This window comes from Rhea americana, unplaced genomic scaffold, assembly GCF_003343005.1.
Source record: "Rhea americana isolate MKP2758 unplaced genomic scaffold, rheAme1 scaffold_457, whole genome shotgun sequence".
Taxonomy (NCBI): Eukaryota; Metazoa; Chordata; class Aves; order Rheiformes; family Rheidae; genus Rhea; species Rhea americana.
Genome location: NW_028186598.1, coordinates 176,544 through 192,188, shown reverse-complemented (window position 1 = coordinate 192,188; position 15,645 = coordinate 176,544). Strand labels below are relative to the sequence as shown.

At 58.3% G+C, this 15,645-nt stretch overlaps 2 protein-coding genes across 8 annotated transcripts in view; both read left to right on the top strand.

Moving 5' to 3' along the window:
* The window catches only part of R3HDM2 (R3H domain containing 2), a 69,487-nt gene extending 60,538 nt beyond the window's left edge, over positions 1 to 8,949 (top strand). For 6 of the 7 annotated variants that reach the window (XM_085316215.1, XM_085316218.1, XM_085316216.1 and 3 more), the window contains 10 exons: positions 1,668 to 1,910; positions 2,529 to 2,655; positions 3,149 to 3,384; positions 3,820 to 3,974; positions 4,283 to 4,383; positions 5,186 to 5,355; positions 5,540 to 5,684; positions 5,772 to 5,872; positions 6,525 to 6,609; positions 8,250 to 8,949. In XM_085316215.1, the coding sequence (XP_085172341.1) occupies positions 1,668 to 1,910; positions 2,529 to 2,655; positions 3,149 to 3,384; positions 3,820 to 3,974; positions 4,283 to 4,383; positions 5,186 to 5,355; positions 5,540 to 5,684; positions 5,772 to 5,872; positions 6,525 to 6,609; positions 8,250 to 8,590 (1,704 nt within the window). In that variant the 3' untranslated portion in view covers positions 8,591 to 8,949. The remainder of the gene's footprint in view (positions 1 to 1,667; positions 1,911 to 2,528; positions 2,656 to 3,148; positions 3,385 to 3,819; positions 3,975 to 4,282; positions 4,384 to 5,185; positions 5,356 to 5,539; positions 5,685 to 5,771; positions 5,873 to 6,524; positions 6,610 to 8,249) is intronic. The other variant, XM_085316219.1, reaches the window with a different exon arrangement.
* A 967-nt stretch (positions 8,950 to 9,916) lies between these two features.
* On the top strand, positions 9,917 to 14,157 carry STAC3 (SH3 and cysteine rich domain 3). Its single transcript, XM_085316194.1, has 12 exons — positions 9,917 to 10,038; positions 10,863 to 10,929; positions 11,326 to 11,581; positions 11,691 to 11,788; positions 11,989 to 12,064; positions 12,146 to 12,243; positions 12,337 to 12,403; positions 12,628 to 12,677; positions 12,796 to 12,899; positions 13,382 to 13,433; positions 13,632 to 13,769; positions 13,873 to 14,157. The coding sequence occupies exons 2-12, from the start codon at positions 10,864 to 10,866 to the stop codon at positions 13,969 to 13,971; spliced, it is 1,104 nt and encodes a 367-aa protein (XP_085172320.1). The 5' UTR covers positions 9,917 to 10,038; position 10,863; the 3' UTR covers positions 13,972 to 14,157.
* Positions 14,158 to 15,645: the final 1,488 nt, after the last annotated feature.

Below are 15,645 nucleotides of genomic sequence, written 5' to 3'. Positions count from 1 at the left end.
TGGCAGATTTCTGGAACTTCTCCTCTTTCTCTGGCTGATGTGAGGTTGCTCTCAACTGCAGAGCTGAGTCTGCCCTACTGAACTGGGGTGTAGTAGAGTTCCGAGACTTTGGCGTCAGAATTGTGCAGCATTTCTGTGTCTTGCTGGGGTTTGATTTTGCGTCTTCTGCTGTTTGGCTCTTCTCCTAATGGCTCCTGAAAAAAACTGTTCTTGTTCATTTGGCTGTGGCAAAAGGTGTGAAAATGCAATGTCTCCCACGTGCGTGCACCTTCTGTCCCACCGAAGGACAAATTAGATGAACAAAAGGAAGCTAATGCTACCCATTGATTACGAGTGCCCAAAGCACTGTCTGTGGTGCTCGAGTTACGTATTGTCATAAGCAGGCATCCGTGGGTCCCCCAGGAGACAAAAGAGGGGCTCATATGGGAGGATGAGACTGAAAAGTCAGTTTTATTAGCAGGGAAGACCAAGAAGCATTGCAGAGAGAGCTGGGAGCCAGGACCACACACAAGTGGATGGTGAAGAGGGTGTAGCAACAAGGTTGTGCTGGGAGGAAACGGCTCTCCTGGTGSTCTTAATAGTAGTTGACCTTTGTGAACTTGTGTCACTGTTCATGCCAGGCAAGAGCTGCTTTGCGGACATGGTCAGCCTTCCCAGCTTCCACAAAGCAACTGGCCAGGCTGTGTGTCTTCCTTCTTAGAGTGATGAACTCTCTCCTGCTCTGATCTCTGTGCTTTCCACACCCCTGCAATGCCCATCCCCCCATCTGTGTTTGCAGTTGGCTCAGTTGACTAACCTTGTTGTTCCTTCTTTCTCTCCTTCCTCCTATCCTGTCCTTCCTTCTTTCATTCCCCCACACCTTTTCCCAACCCAATTTCTCTCCTTTGCTCCTTTCTCTGCTGGTCTCAGCCGGTCCCAGCGCTGCAACCTGTTCAGTATTCTCCAAGCTCCTGCCCCCAAGTCCTCTTGCCAGTCTCTCCACCCCAGCAGTACAACATGGTATAAACCCCATTTCCTCTTCTGCACTGTCTCTGTTGTAATCGTGTGATGTGTTTGTGTTGTATAAGCTTTTGCTGATCAGATATGTTGCAGACRCTGCACCCAGAGGGCTTGGGATTTGGGGAGGCCTTGTGCTGCACTGGGGCTGAGGCCACGGGATACATGAGGCTGTGGGAACTGCCAGTGCTGGGCACTGCTGGAGCAGCTGGTCATGAATGGGGTGGGGAAAACGCAAGTGCAAAGCCCAGATCTGTGCCAGGAAGAGCTGCCTGTGCCCAACACCAGAGTCCGGAGGGGACTGGGTCAGCCCCTGCACTGCTGCTGCCGTGGAGCACAAGCTGGTGCAGGAGCGAGTGGAGCACGAGTGGTGCCATGAGCCCATGGTCCTGGGGGCACTTTAGTTGGGTCTTGCCCTGCAGCCCCCAAGGGCCTGGTCCATTGGGCTGGGGGCACCACAGGGGCAATGCCACAATGCAGGTGTTCCCCAAGCACTTTAGCTCCCCTAGCAGCTTGCGTGTCCCCACCCTGGTCCTGCAAAATGCTCTTGGGCTGTGGCTTGTTTCTGGGACTTTTCCAGAGCCCCTCTGAGCAAAACAGACCCCTCTACTTGGAACAGCCATGTCATACATGCTTTCCTCCTCCATCCCTCCCACTTATCCCCAATGCAGGGTGACGAACTCAGCAACCCCTTTGGGCAGATCAGCCTCAGCCGGCAAGGCTCCACAGAAGCACCAGATCCTTCCTCGGCCATGTTCCAGTCATCCCTCATCTCCCAGCATCCTCAGCAGACAGGATTCATCATGACATCCCCTGGGCAGCCCATTCCCACCTCCAACTACTCTGCCTCAGGGCACACGGCCCCCACGCAGCAGGTGCTGCAGCCCCAGAGCTACATTCAGCCTCCCCAGCAAGTAAGGACATGCACAAACCTGGAGGGAATGTGTACTTCTGCTCTAATCTGCCAGGGCAAGGAGTTGCAGGGGAGCAGTCCAGCGAACAGCTCCAGCTCCTTGAGAGTGGGTCCCCTCTTCTGCTGCTGCTCATTTGTAATAGATTAATGCATATGGGTCAAAGTACCAAGTCATCTCCCTGCCTCTTGCTAGGCACAGGACGATTTCTGGCCCTTTGTCCCTCTGAGCTCACAGAATGCTTTTCCTGGGATCTCTCCAGCCGTTCCTGGCACATTGCTGGGGGAGGGACTGTGACCATCTGAGCCCAGATTCAGGACTGATATTTGTAAGCTCTTTCGAGGGTCCTGCAGGGCATTGTGACACCTAGAATTGGTCTCTGAGAATTGTGACTCACCTGCTCTTGTACTGCGGTGCTGGGAAAGACTTGGATGTGCAGACTGGGAGCAGTGGGAAGGGGCTGCAGTTCTCTCAGGAGCTGTCATCTGGCCAGAGCCAAAGCCCTACTTGGTTTCCATCAGCAGAAACCAGGCAAGGTGAGAGAGCAGACAGGCCCTGGGGGAGCTTTCTTGGTCCCACTTCCTCTTGTGTTCTCACCATGTCTTTTCTTGATTCTGATAGATTCAGGTTTCTTACTACCCTCCTGGGCAGTACCCAAACTCCAGCCAGCAATACCGATCTCTCAGTCACCCAGTGGCCTACAGCTCCCAGCGCACTCAGCAGCTCCCCCAGCAGTCTCAGCAGCCTGGTAAGGGGGAGTAGAGGGGGGTGGACACGTTTCCCTTCACTGCAACTCCATTGGCTCTTAAGGATCACCCTGGGGATGATCCTTTACTCTACTCTACTCTCTGGGGCGGGACTGCCCTTCTCTGCCCTAAGCTGCTGTTCCCCTACTCTTTGCTGGACTTGCTGACTATAGAGTCAAGCAACCCACAACCTCTAGGCTGTGCAAAGGGAAGCTGAAACCAGATCTGGCTGCTAAACCTCTCAAGTCTCTTCCTTTTATGCCAGCAAGCAGAATGAGCATCCAAATGCAGAGTGCATTGAGCTGCTGTAAGGTGGATTCAAAGCCAGGATCTTTGGTTCAGGTCTTTGCACATCTCTGCTGTGAAGGAAGCCCTTTCCTCACTGTTTTAGCAAGGGATGGGAGCAAAGCAGGACTTGACTAATCATATGCCATGTCCTTGGCTGCCTCCTGTGGCCAGCTGGGAAGCTGCTCCATTTAAACCCCGTTCTGACAGGTTTACAGCCGATGATGTCCAACCAGCAGCAAACATACCAAGGTGTAATGGGAGTGCAGCAGGCACAGMCCCCTGGCCTCCTCAACAGCCAGAGGAACAGCATGGGGGGCCAGATGCAGAGTATGATGGGAGTGCAGCAGGCGCAGCCCCCCGGCCTCCTCAGCAGCCAGAGGAGCAGTATGGGGAGCCAGATGCAAGGCCTGATGGTCCAGTACAGTCCACTGCCTTCATACCAGGTAGGCATCAACTCTGCTCAGGTGAGAGGATGCTGGGGAGAGGCCTCAGTGCCACAGGCCTTGCAGGAAGTACCCTGTTCCTGTGGATGAGTGATGGAGCGAAAGTCTCAGACCCATTCACTTTGACGAGATCATGTATGCTTGCCCACTGACAGTGCATGTGCACATTTGAGCCTGTGTGGGACATCTCTTGAGAAGCAGGCCTGGTCTGGTCTAGTCTGGAGTGTAGCTGGTCCTTTGGCCTTTGTGTTCCCAGAAAAGCTGGCAGGGGCTGCCCTTCCCTGGACAAGATTGATACAGACTGCAGTAGACAACAACCTGGCCTGTTTTCTACCCTGTCTGGACCTCAGTGGCTCCTCTTTGGTGCCAGTTCACCCTGCTTCTATTCTCTCTTGCCTGTCATTTCACTGTGCCACACTACTCTTCTCCATGCAGGTCCCTGTAGCCAATGAGTCCCAGAATGTGGTCCAGCAGCCCTTCCAGCAGCCAGTGCTTGTACCAGCCAGCCAGTCTGTTCAGGGGGGGCTTCAAACTGGAGGGGTTCCCATCTACTACAGCGTCATCCCAACTGCCCAGCAGAACGGCACCAGGTAAAGCTTTCATATTGCTGGCCTGCCTTGGGAAGAGTGGGACCTGCTGCCCTGCTGAAACGGTATCACATCCTATTCCAGCAGCTTAAGGAGGCAGTTGGGCACCACAGATGCCTGGTCCAAGCCCCCATAGCTAGCACTTCCTGGCCACAGCTGCCCAGCAGCAGGTGGTGCTTTCTGTGCTCCTCCCAGAGGCAGCTGTGTTTCCAGCCATCTCCTGTGCTGAGGGAGCTAGTGGCTGCCTGCATGGGTAGCAGATGCTTCTCCCTCATCCCTAGCACCTCACCAGAGCATTCTCTGCTTCGCAGCCATTCGGTGGGGTTTCTTCAGCCGCCTGGCTCCGAACAGTATCAGATGCCACAGTCCCCCTCACCCTGCAGCCCGCCACAGATGCAACAGCAATATTCAGGTAAGAGGGGCTGCTGGTCAGTGTTGACATTGATTCTGCACAGACTGAGCTGGGTTTTGGAAGAGGGGTGGGGGCTGCAGTGAACAGAGCATCCAGTTCACAGCTGAGTCTGGCAGCTTCTGTACTGGGAGTTTCCTTAGTCTTACACGTCCCACAGCTCCCTGCAAGTCAACAGCATGTGGCACAGGGACTTTGCTGTAAACCAATGCTGGCCTATGCCTGGCATCTCCTTGCCCCAGCAGGCAGGCAAGGAGGGAGCGAGCACAGGGAGCTGTTGTGGACTGTGGACTCCCTCTGCTGGCAATGTGGCTTAGTGTCACTAGGGCAGCTCATGAAACAGGAAGGAGCGCTGTGGATGAGGGGAACAGCCCAGAACTCAGGATTCCTGTGTCCTGTCCCCAGTGCAGGATTTTGAGTTGGGACTTGGTGAATTATCACAGGAGCTGGAGCTGCAAACCAAGATACTTGGGGCTCTGTGCTCAGCACTGTGACCTTAGACCCTTTGCCTAAGGATTTGATGTGATGCTCAGAGAGGTGAACAGAGTTGCCTTCAACTTGCATTTTTCCTGAATTTAAAGTCATCATTTGCTGATGAAAGCTGTGATATCAGAGAGGAATCTCTTTCTGCAGAGCCTTGGTAGGGCCCCTCTTCACCCCACCTGACCAGATGGGTGTGGCAGAGGAGAGCACAGTGGGGACGTTATGACAGATGCTGCAACGCTACAAAGTTGTTGTCACCTCTCTGTGCAGCAGCAGCAATGCATAGAGCCTGGGCAATACTATTGCTGTTCTCTCTCCCCAGGGGTGTCTCCATCGGGCCCTGGTGTGGTTGTGATGCAGCTGAATGTACCCAATGGCCCCCAGCCCCCCCAGAATCCTCCTGTGGTGCAGTGGAGCCACTGTAAGTACTACAGCCTGGACCAGCGGGGGCAGAAGCCAGGAGACCTGTACAACCCAGACACCAGTGCTCAGGTATTGAGAGGACTGGGAAGAAGGCAGCTCATCTTTTGGGAGCAGTCTGGTGGGAGAAAGAGGTTCCCGACATCCACACTGTCTGGATGAGCTGGGAGAAGAGGGTGGGCTCAACCCATGGTGGTGAGGCAGGCTTGGGGCCGGTCACAAGCTCTGGGGATGTCTAACCCTCTCCCTCCCCCAGGCCAGTGCCCAGTTGAACAGCCCCATCACGTCTCCCACCCAATCCCCAACACCGTCTCCTGTCACCAACCTCAACAGTGTCTGCACGGGGCTGAGCCCCCTCCCGGTTCTCACACAGTTCCCTCGACCCATGGGCCCAGCACAAGGTAAGGGAAAGGCATGGGGACAGCATAGGCCTGGGTCTTTCCTGTAACTCCCTCAGTCGCCTGCAAACATTTGCTTCCATTTTGCAGGTGATGGGCGTTACTCATTGCTGGGCCAGCCGCTGCAGTATAATCTGTCTATCTGTCCCTCACCCTTGCTCCACAACCAGCCCAACTACAGTGCACACCAGGTAAGGTTGGACTGAACCTCCATCCCCCTCTTCACTGCTCTGGGAGCAGAGCAAGACCCACAGAGCATCCCTCTCTTGAGAGACTGGGACCTCTGAGAGGTCTCTCAAAGGCTGAGAAGGGGCAGTTCAGAAATGAGCCTGACATCTGCCCCGTGCTCAGGAACCCTTGGGTTGGGTGGCAGGTTGCCTGCCCGATGCTCCTGTGAGCCATGCAGCAGGGCTGTCATTGTGAACAGTCTTCCTTGGGACCTGACACTGGGCCAAAATTTCACCCTGCACTCAGCTTTGCTCAGCAGCAATGTCAGCCCCAGGTCCTTTGAGTGTTCTGGAGCCATGGCTGTGCCCTGGTCTCATCCAACCTCCCCATGCCACCATGGTGTCATCCCAAAGGTGCCAGGGGTAAAAGGATCATCCAAGTATCTCCATTCCTGTATGCAACCCTGTCTAACATGCTCTAGGTGACCCTGCTTGAGCAGGAGGGTTGGACTAGATGATCTCCAGAAGTCCCTTCCCATCTCAACCATTCTATGATTCCCCTTCGCAGTCATGGCCTAGTCATGTTTGATCTTGTCTGCTCCTCCAGGATGTTCTGTGGGCACTGTGAAGCCGCAGTATCTCCTCAGGTGACATGTTGCCATTTTTACTCTTTAAGGGACAGACTGGAATGAAACATGGAAACCGAGGCAAGAGACAGGCCCTCAAGTCAGCATCCACTGATCTTGGGACAAGTGACGTAGGCAAGTGACTCTTCTCCGGCTGCTCCCCCTTTGCCCTCCACCAGGTCCCTGCTACATGGGTGCATCTGGCATTGACAGAGATTCCGGTACCCTCCCTGCTCACACCAATTTTCCCCAGGACCCATTGCTGGGGGTGGTTGTGGAGGATAGTTCCTGCCTTCTGCTCTACTCCCCCTAAACACCTCCCCCAGCTCACGCAGGGCCTGGCCGGGGGTGGACACAGAGCCAGTCTTTGTGGTCTGTACCTCGTGGGAGACGGGAGGGCAGGAGGTGCTCAGGAACCCAGTTAAGTGCTGCCTGCACTGACCAAAGCTTTGGGGGAAGGGTGGGGAGCTATTTCTGGGGAGTCAGTGATGAGGACCGGGACACCTGGGCCCTTTTCCTGCCTCTGTGAGGGTTGAAGTCTGGCAGCGTGTGGAGCAGGTGGGGCTGGCAGGCAGAGCTCCTGAGAGCTTTTCTTAGTTGCCAGCAGAAAGTGACTGTCCAGACCCATGAGATCTTGTTCCCACTATTGACTTCCCAAGTGACCCTTCTCTTTTGTGCTTCAGTTTCCCAGTGGGGGACAGGAGTTGCACAGCCCCCATATTTGTGGGGCTTTGGGATCTTCCATGGGTGGCTACCACGGCTGAAATCTGTAGTGGATCATTTCTCTCCAAGGGAGAAGGACACCCCCATCCCATTCCTCCTCCCCAGGCGGGGGTCTCCACTTGCTCATGTCAGGGAGGGGAGGAGAGGCACATGTCTGGCTCCTCCCTGCAGGAAATGCAGGACCTGCTAATTGGACATGAGACAGTCCTCCCTGGCTCTCTGGAGGCTTCAGAGTTGTCCCCCATGTCATCTCTGTGTCACCACCACCTACTGCAGCTGCTTGCAGGGGACCGTTTAAGAGTTGCTTCCTGGGGAGTTGACCCCCCTCCCTGCCACAGGGAAGTGGCTGGCATGTTCATTACAGGCCGTGTTAATATTAGCAAAGAATCCGTTTAGCCAGACCTCTGCTAAGCCCCAAAGCTGAAGTGGAACCCCAAAGAGCTGGAGCCAGGAGGCAGCAGGAGTATTTGAGTACTACAAAGCAGAGGTGCAGGGGCTAGTGTGGCATTGGCCTGGGCACAGGAAGGGATCCTCCCTGTGACAAAGCATACCGGGAAAGGTCGTGTTCAGAGAGCAGCTGCCACACCTTGGTATAGCCTGCCCAGGGGCAGAGAGCAGCAGGGCTTCGTTAGCTCCTCCACAGCACCCAGGATGAGGGTAAGAAAGCAGGACAGAACACTCGATAAAACCCTAACTGGAAAGCCAAACCCAGTCAAAGGCATCGAGGAGGGCTTCGTGCTGCTAAAGGCTTGGGCAAACAGAAAATATATCTCCTCTTAAAGTGAGGCAGATGGGGACCAGGATGGAGGTATCAGAAAGGTCAGCATGGGCACTGTAGGGACCAGGAAAATGGGGGCAGTTTTAGGGGGAAGAAGTGCTGGCTAGGAAAAACATCCCTGATATGGGACCAGCTTAACAAAGCTCTGCTTTTATGGGGCAAGTAGAGATGACAGCTCCCACCTCAGTGCTAGTGAGGAACCCAGACATCAGCTCCCACCATGCTGTTGCCAGCCAAAGTCCTGCAGCCGACACATGCTGTCTTTCCACTGCAGTGCTGGGCCGAGTGCTGGAGGTGACAGACCTGCCTGAGGGCATCACGCGGACAGAGGCTGACAAGCTCTTTACCCAGCTCGCCATGGCTGGTGCCAAAATCCAGTGGCTCAAAGAGACTCAGGGGCGGCATGGAGATGGAGGCGGGGACAGCAACGGGACTCCAGAGAATGGCAGGCACAGTGACCTTGCTGCCTTATACACCATCGTGGCCGTGTTCCCCAGCCCACTGGCTGCCCAGAACGCCTCCCTCCGCCTCAACAACTCCCTCAGCCGCTTCAAGCTACGAGTGGCCAAAAAGAACTACGACTTGCGGGTGCTGGAGCGTGCCAGCTCGCAGTAGGGCTCATGTATGGGCATAGAGCACACTGGACCGCGGGCGCTTCCCTCTGCCTTCTCTCTTCCTTTCTGCCCTCCCTTCCTCTTGCCCTCCTTCCTGGATATATTTATATGGACATAATTAAGAGACAAGAAATTGATTTTTTTTTTAATTTTTGGAGTGATGCCCATGCCCGCCCACCCTACCCTGTGTATATTGTTTTGTTAAGCACTGTGTTGAACCGCACATACAGGTGTTGATTGGTATGTTCACTGCACATTTTATTTAATCTGATTATTATTTGGGGGGAGGTATTTTTGTTTCTGTTTTTGATTTATTTTGAGGGAGTTGTTTTTAAATATAAAAAGAAAACTTGTCCGTCACTTTAACGTTGCTTTCCAGTTCTCCTCCGGCGCCAACACTAGGTGCAGGCTGGCAGCAGGGGCTGTCTTTTCCCCCTCTCAGGGGTGGGATGGCAGTTGGGGGCCCGTGCAAGACTATGTCCCTGTATGGGGCTTGCTCCATGCCTGGCACACGCAGAGGGTGTGACTGCATTGCCCTGTTGAGGCTGGGACAGGAGCACAGAGCATTTTGAGCTGGAGCTGGTTGCCCTTCAGATATTCATAGCCTCTTCTTCCCAGCTGCTGGCCCCAGGCTGCTGGCAGTGGCGAGGAGGCCAGGCCCCCAGCTCTCATGGGTAAAGAGGAGTCCTTGAGCTGCTGACTTGTCACCGTACCCTCCCACTGTGTGGGTACAGGAGTTTGGCTGGCACTAGACTCGCCATGGCATTGCACACAGCAGCTGTCAGAGCTTGCTGCTGTGTCTGGACCCAGCCTTGGAGTGCAGGCACCAGTGGAGAGGTAAGAGCTGCCTGGAGGTGAGGGGGGCCCCGCTGCCGTTTGCAGCCTGGGAGGGACATAGATCCAGGGGCTCTGGCACCTGGGGGCCCATCTAGCCCCTGGGATCTGAGACCTGGTGCAGGGCAGGATGATAGGGGCCAGGTTCTGGACAGGGGCCAGAGGACATGGGGCAGTGGTGGAGCGCAGGACCCACTGCTGCACCCCTTCCCTCCACCCGCAGTGGCCTTGAGCACGAGGGCAAATGGGACGGCAAGGCTGGAGTTATTTGGCATGCCTTGGTGCTGCTGCTGCTCCATGCCAGGGGTGGGTGGGTCACTGTGACGCCCAGCAACCCACTAACGCAAATAGCCAGCAGCACCTCTCCACCCCTCTCCCCTCCTGGCTTGCACACAGGCTCCAATTTCTCGGTGTCAGCCTCCACCAGCACTCAGCTGTCGGTGCCCCTCTGGCCTGTCACTCGAGTGCTCAGTGCTGCTGGGCAGCAGCTCCCTGCACACGGCCCTGGGGCTGGGGACTCTGCGGCCCAAGGGGCTCCAGCGCCAGCCCCCAGCAGAGAGCCTGCCGCCGGGTTTACAGGACATTTCATCAGGGGACACGAGCTCTGAATGTTGCGTAAGTGCGTCTCTGTGCGCGGCTCCCTTTCCCCAGTGACCACCAACCCTGTTGGGCCCCTATGCCACTGCCGGACTCCAGGGTCCACAGGCTCTCCACTTTTCTCTGTGCCTGTGGCCACAGGAGTTCCTGGCCCCCCCYCACCGTCCAGGACCTGGACGGTTGTCCTGTTGTTTCCCCGGGAGGACGGAGGGTCTTGTGTTACAGTAGCACCAAAAATAGTGACGTCTGGTGGAAGGGCCGTGAGGATGGTCGACTGATGAAGGTGGTGCCAGGCGCGTCCTAGGGGTGCTGGAGCAGATCTACCCCTGTGGTAGCACTGTATTTCCATGGAAGAAAAGGCAGGGGCAGCTGTGTCCTGGTGCCCAGCACTGCTGTGGGTATGCTTGTTCTGGCAGGCCAAGAGTGGCACCATTTGCCACTTCATCTCGGGACAGAGGTGTCCGGGCAGAGACAGGCACATGCAGGTAGCTCAGTGGCTGTGGACAGCACTGGGTGCCACAGCCACGAAGGAGTTGAAGATGGCAAGGAGCAGCACTGTGGGTGCTGGGCTGGGAGCAGAGTGCCACTGGCAGGGCTGGACAACCACCTCCAGGCCCCCAGGGCTCCTCGCAGCAGTGCTGGGGCAGGAGCCCTGGGCAGGGCAGTGGTAGCTGAGTGCAAGCAGGGCAGAGGGAGAGGGAGGTGCTGGCCCAGGGGCTCCCTCCAGGTGGGTCTGACCCCATGGGGCTGCTGGGGGCACAGGCCACTGCTGCCCTGGCTGGGGCTCTGCGGGGGGGGAGGGCAGCCCTGGCCAAGACAATGTCTTTGTCTTCCACTTGTAGCATGACAGAGAAGGAGGTGCCAGAGCCTCCAGCTTCACCTGCCTCAGGTGGGAAACCCAAGAACCGGGTAAGTGGGTGCCCACAGGTCAGCTTCAGTGGGAGGGGGAACCCACCCTCCCTGCATGGTCCCTGTCTTAGCCCCAGGACCCTCCATGGGGTCAGGCGTGCCCTGGTGGGATCCGACTGAGTGGGGCACTAGACAGACGTTGCCCAGCCTGGCTTTGCCCCAGGGTGCCTACATCCATGTGGTGCCYGGGATTTGCCACTTGCTCCATGTGGGAGGACCACCCCCCCAGGCAAGGAGAGGGTCTCTGTGCCACCACAGTGCACCCAGGATGCCTGGGGTCTCCCCCTACTTGGGGTGGGGGTCTCTGGAACAGAGTAAAGGGGCTGGGAGCTAGCTGGGCACCAGCTCTTTGCCCCATGCCAGCAACACACCATGCAGCCTCTTCTGCTCCAGCAGCTGCAGAAGCTGAAGCAACTTTTCCAGCGAAAGCCCAAGGAGGCAGCACCAGAGCCACAACCAAATGGGGAGCTGGTCAGCCCCTCTGGGGGGCCCATCTACTACATCTATGAGGAGGAGGAGGAGGAGGAAGAGGAGGAGGAGCCTGAGCCTCCTCCTGAGCCCCAGAAACTTGTCAACGACAAACCCCACAAGTTCAAGGATCATTACTTCAAAAAGCCCAAGTTCTGTGATGTTTGTGCCCGCATGATTGTCCGTGAGTTGCTGGGGCCGCGGGCTGGGGGCCAGAGCTGGACCAGGGCTGCAGCCCGTGGTCCTGCAGCTGCAGGATCATGCCGCCTCTCCTTTCTCACTTCCACTGCCAGTCAACAACAAATTCGGCCTGAGGTGCAAGAACTGCAAAACCAACATCCACCACCACTGCCAGTCCTACGTGGAAATGCAGCGCTGCTTCGGCAAAATCGTGAGTGCTCACAGCAGTGCCTCCCAGGAGGGGACCTGGAGGCACTGGGCAGTGTGCCCCCCACATCCAGGTGCCTCAGCTTCCCCGGCCCTGTGGGCAGGACCCAAGCAGCATCCCTTCACCCCCCAGTGCTTCGTGCCCACCCGTCCCCCCAGCTCGCAGGCAGCAGGCCAGGCTCTGACCCCCTTCTCCTCCCCCAGCCCCCAGGGTTTCGCCGGGCGTACAGCTCACCTCTGTACAGCGACCAGCAGTATGCCTGCGTCAAGGAGCTGCTCTGTAAGTACTGACCCCACGCCCAGAGGGGTCCATCTCCCCACACCCCCTGACTGAGCCCCTCTCACTGTGTCCTTGCCCCAGCGGCAGCCAACAGGAGTGACCCGGTGTTTGAAACCCTCCGGACAGGAGTCATCATGGCCAACAAAGAGCGCAAGAAAGGGCAAGATGACAAGAAAAATGTGAGTGCAGGCTTGGGGCTTTGCTTCAAGCCCCCTCCTGCTACCCTGGCCCTTGCCCCCCCCCCCACCTCCTGATCACATTCTGCCCTGCAGCCACTGGCAGCTATGATGGATGAGGAACCTGAGGCCATGAAGCCGGATGGGGGCAAAACAGAGGGTGGTGAGTGCTGCGAGCTGACCAGGCTGGCTGTGGGGCTGAGCTCCCTCCCGAGGCAGGACAGGGGGCTGGCAGGGCAGGTTGTGTCCTAAAGAGGGGCCATAAGTCTGGGTCTCACCCTGGGGCTCTCTGCTTTCCCCCTTTAACCTGGACATGGGAGGTCCTTGAGGAGAGGGTCATGCTGTGGGTGGGAGACACAAGGTGATCCTTTCTCCTTCCATTTTCAGGCACCTCAGAAGGAGACAAGAAGACTGAGAAGAGCACAACGGATGACAAGGTACCCCTCTTCTTCACCCTATACCTGCTGGCCCCCCACCAGAAGGCATCACTGGAGGCAGCAGGGAGCTCCCCATCAGCTTGCCCCTAGCCCTGATCCCCCCTCTCCTGCTGCCCAGAACAAGAAGCCGCAGCCGGGGATGCGTGGCGGCTATCTGCAGTCTCACTACTTCGTGGCACTTTATCGCTTCAAAGCCCTAGAGAAAGACGACCTGGATTTCCCGTGAGTCCCAGCCAGGAGGCAGTCAGGGATGTGGGATGCATGCTGGGGACAGGGACAAGTCTTCACCTCAACAGGGCGCCTGGCTCCAGAGGGTGCCATGAATGAACAGCAGCAGAAATCAGAGTTGTACTGGCTGTGGTCTGGGTTTTGCAGCTTTTCTGCCCCAATTAGCAGTGCCAAGAAAGTGAGCCCTGGCTCTCACCAAGCCACCTTGCTCCCCAGCTTCCAGGCTTTATGCGCATGGGCCGTTTCTGAGGCTGCTGCTGTTTGTCTTTATGTGGTGCTGCCCATTTCTTGCACCTCGCGCTTGAGGCTGAGCTGCTTGCACTTGGGACCTGTCCTGCTTGTGAGCCTGAGGGCTGTGCGTACCCCCCAGGGACCTCTCCTGGCCTTAGGCTCTCAGAGCTGAAGCTGTAGGAAGAGTAATTTTCCTTGCCAATCTCAGGGTCTACATTCAGTGATGTCCTTCTCTCCTTTTGCAGGCCGGGAGAGAAGATCACAGTGGTGGATGACTCCAACGAGGAGTGGTGGCGGGTGAGGCTGGGGTCTGGTAGGCACACAGTGGGAAGATGTAGAGGGAGAGATGACCTGGTGGTGCAAGCTGCATGTGAAGGGTGGCACAGTCCAGCTCTGCCACAGCCCTCCTGCAGGCTGAACCTCAGCAGGGAGCCTGGGTGTCTCACAGATTGCTCCCTCTCCCCCCCCCCATATCCATCAACTGACTTCTTGCAGGGGAAGATCGGTGAAAAAATTGGTTACTTCCCCCCGAACTTCATCATCCGAGTGCGGGCTGGCGAGCGGGTCCACAAAGTGACGCGCTCCTTTGTGGGAAACAGGGAGATCGGGCAGATCACGCTCAAGAAGGATCAGGTGAGGCCGGACTGTGGGGTCATAGCCAGGGCCCCCTGAGAAGCCCCCCAAGTCGTGTCCCTGTCCAGCAGAGCCCCTGAGCCTCCCCTCTGTCTCCCCCTAGATCGTGGTGCAGAAAGGTGAGGAGGTGAACGGCTATGTGAAAGTCTACACTGGCCGCAAAGTGGGACTCTTCCCCGTGGACTTCCTGCAGGAGATCTGAGTCAGGCTGCCAGATGCTGGTCCCGGCGGACGGACAGTGCCCACCAGACCTGGGATGGAGGCAGGCTGGCAGGCACCTTGGCTGGGCAGCCTGAGGCCGGGGGCTCCAGCGAGGGGCTGCAACAGGGCTGTTCCTCCCCCCGAGGCTGTGGTGCCTTCAGCAACAGTGTGCATGGAGGGAGGCACCCATCCACCCACCCACCCCTAGACTTGACAGGAATGCCACCTGCCCCAGACTGCAGGGGCTACCCTGAGGGCGTGGGGCTCTGCACATCCCTGTGCTGGCAATACATGTCAGTTCCCCCCCACCCACAGCTGCGTCTGCATGTTCTGAGCAGGTTACTGCAGGCCCTGCTGGGGAGCCAGGGCCGTGCTCAAGTGCCAGGGCAGCGCCTGGCCATCGGTGGGGCAGGGCTGCGGTTGAGGGCCAGGGCTGTGTACAGCGAGGCCCAGGCTGGCACTGAGCCCCGCAGGCCCCAAATAGGGAAGGCGGGCAACAGGTGCCGAGATCAGGAACAGTGCGGCACATTCAGCCCCTGGAACAGGGGGGCCCAGCACTCATCCAACGCAAACAGGTGCCGCGGCCGGGCAGCAGTGCTGGGGGCAAAGCTGGGGGCTCCTGCGGCCCAGCTGCCCCGGCCTCGGCGGGACGTTCCCGGCTCGGGGGCCGCGGCCCAGCCCCTCGGTAACCACTGCGACGACGCGCCCGGGAGCCGGAAGCGGGTGGCGCCGATGGGCGGGGCGGTCGCCATGACGACGGAGCCCCAGTGCCGCGCGCCGCCCGTCGCCATAACGACCGGCGGGGGGCAGGCGGGAAGCAGGGCGTCCCTGCGAGCCCAGGCTGCGCGCGCGAGGCCGCGGCCGCCATGGAAACGGTTGGCTAGGCCAGGCCCCCACCGTCGGGGCCGCAGCGGCGGCCGCACCGGGCGGCCTCGGCACAGGCCGCTCGGGGCTCGGGGTCCTCGGCCACGGGCCGGGCGATGCTGCCGTGACGCGTCGGCTGGGAAAGACCAGCGGCCTGGACGCGGCGGGCGACGGCGACGCCACCTGGCGGTCGGCGGGCGCCTCGAGCGGCACCGTCCACCCAGGCGGCCTCCGGCAGCCCCAATAACCCCCCGAATAGAGCCCTGACAACCCCCAGTAACCGCCAGGCACCCCCCCCCCATAGCGCCCCCGGGCGCCCCTGAGCACCTCCCACCCCCCGGGCGCCTCCCAATACCCTCCCTGGGTAGCCCCCAACATCTGCCCTGGGCACCCTCTAGGGCAGCCCCTCAGGAACACCCTGGGCAGCCCTCAGTGGCTCCGCCAGACAGAGCCCCAATATCCCTGCCGGGCACTTCTCTATAACCCCCCTAGGCAGACTCCAACATCCCCGAGGTGGAGCCCCAGTAACCTCCAGGGCACCCCCCCCCCCAAGACCCTCTAGGCACCCGCAGGCAGCCCCCTTAATAATGCCCTGGGTGCCCCCGATATCCCCCTGAACAGTCTCCCTAAACCGCTTGGACAGCCCCCAAATCCTCCCTAGACAGCCCACCATAGACCCTCCGGCAGCCCCTGTCACCCCTCACCACGCTGGGTCTTGGCATGGCCCCCCAGCCTCACACAGTCCCCCCGAGGCCAGGGCCGGGGCTGCTGCCTGTCGCTGCCGAGGATTGGCACTGGCCAGCGCTGCTTG

What these genes read in the sequence shown, in the direction of transcription:
- STAC3 (XM_085316194.1), top strand. Translation starts at nt 10,864, where the DNA reads ATGACAGAGAAGGAGGTGCCAGAGCCTCCAGCTTCACCTGCCTCAGGT. An exon ending in TTGTGCCCGCATGATTGTCC is followed by an intron (nt 11,582 to 11,690) that starts GTGAGTTGCTGG and finishes TTCCACTGCCAG; the next exon opens with TCAACAACAAATTCGGCCTG. An exon ending in TGGGGGCAAAACAGAGGGTG is followed by an intron (nt 12,404 to 12,627) that starts GTGAGTGCTGCG and finishes TTCCATTTTCAG; the next exon opens with GCACCTCAGAAGGAGACAAG.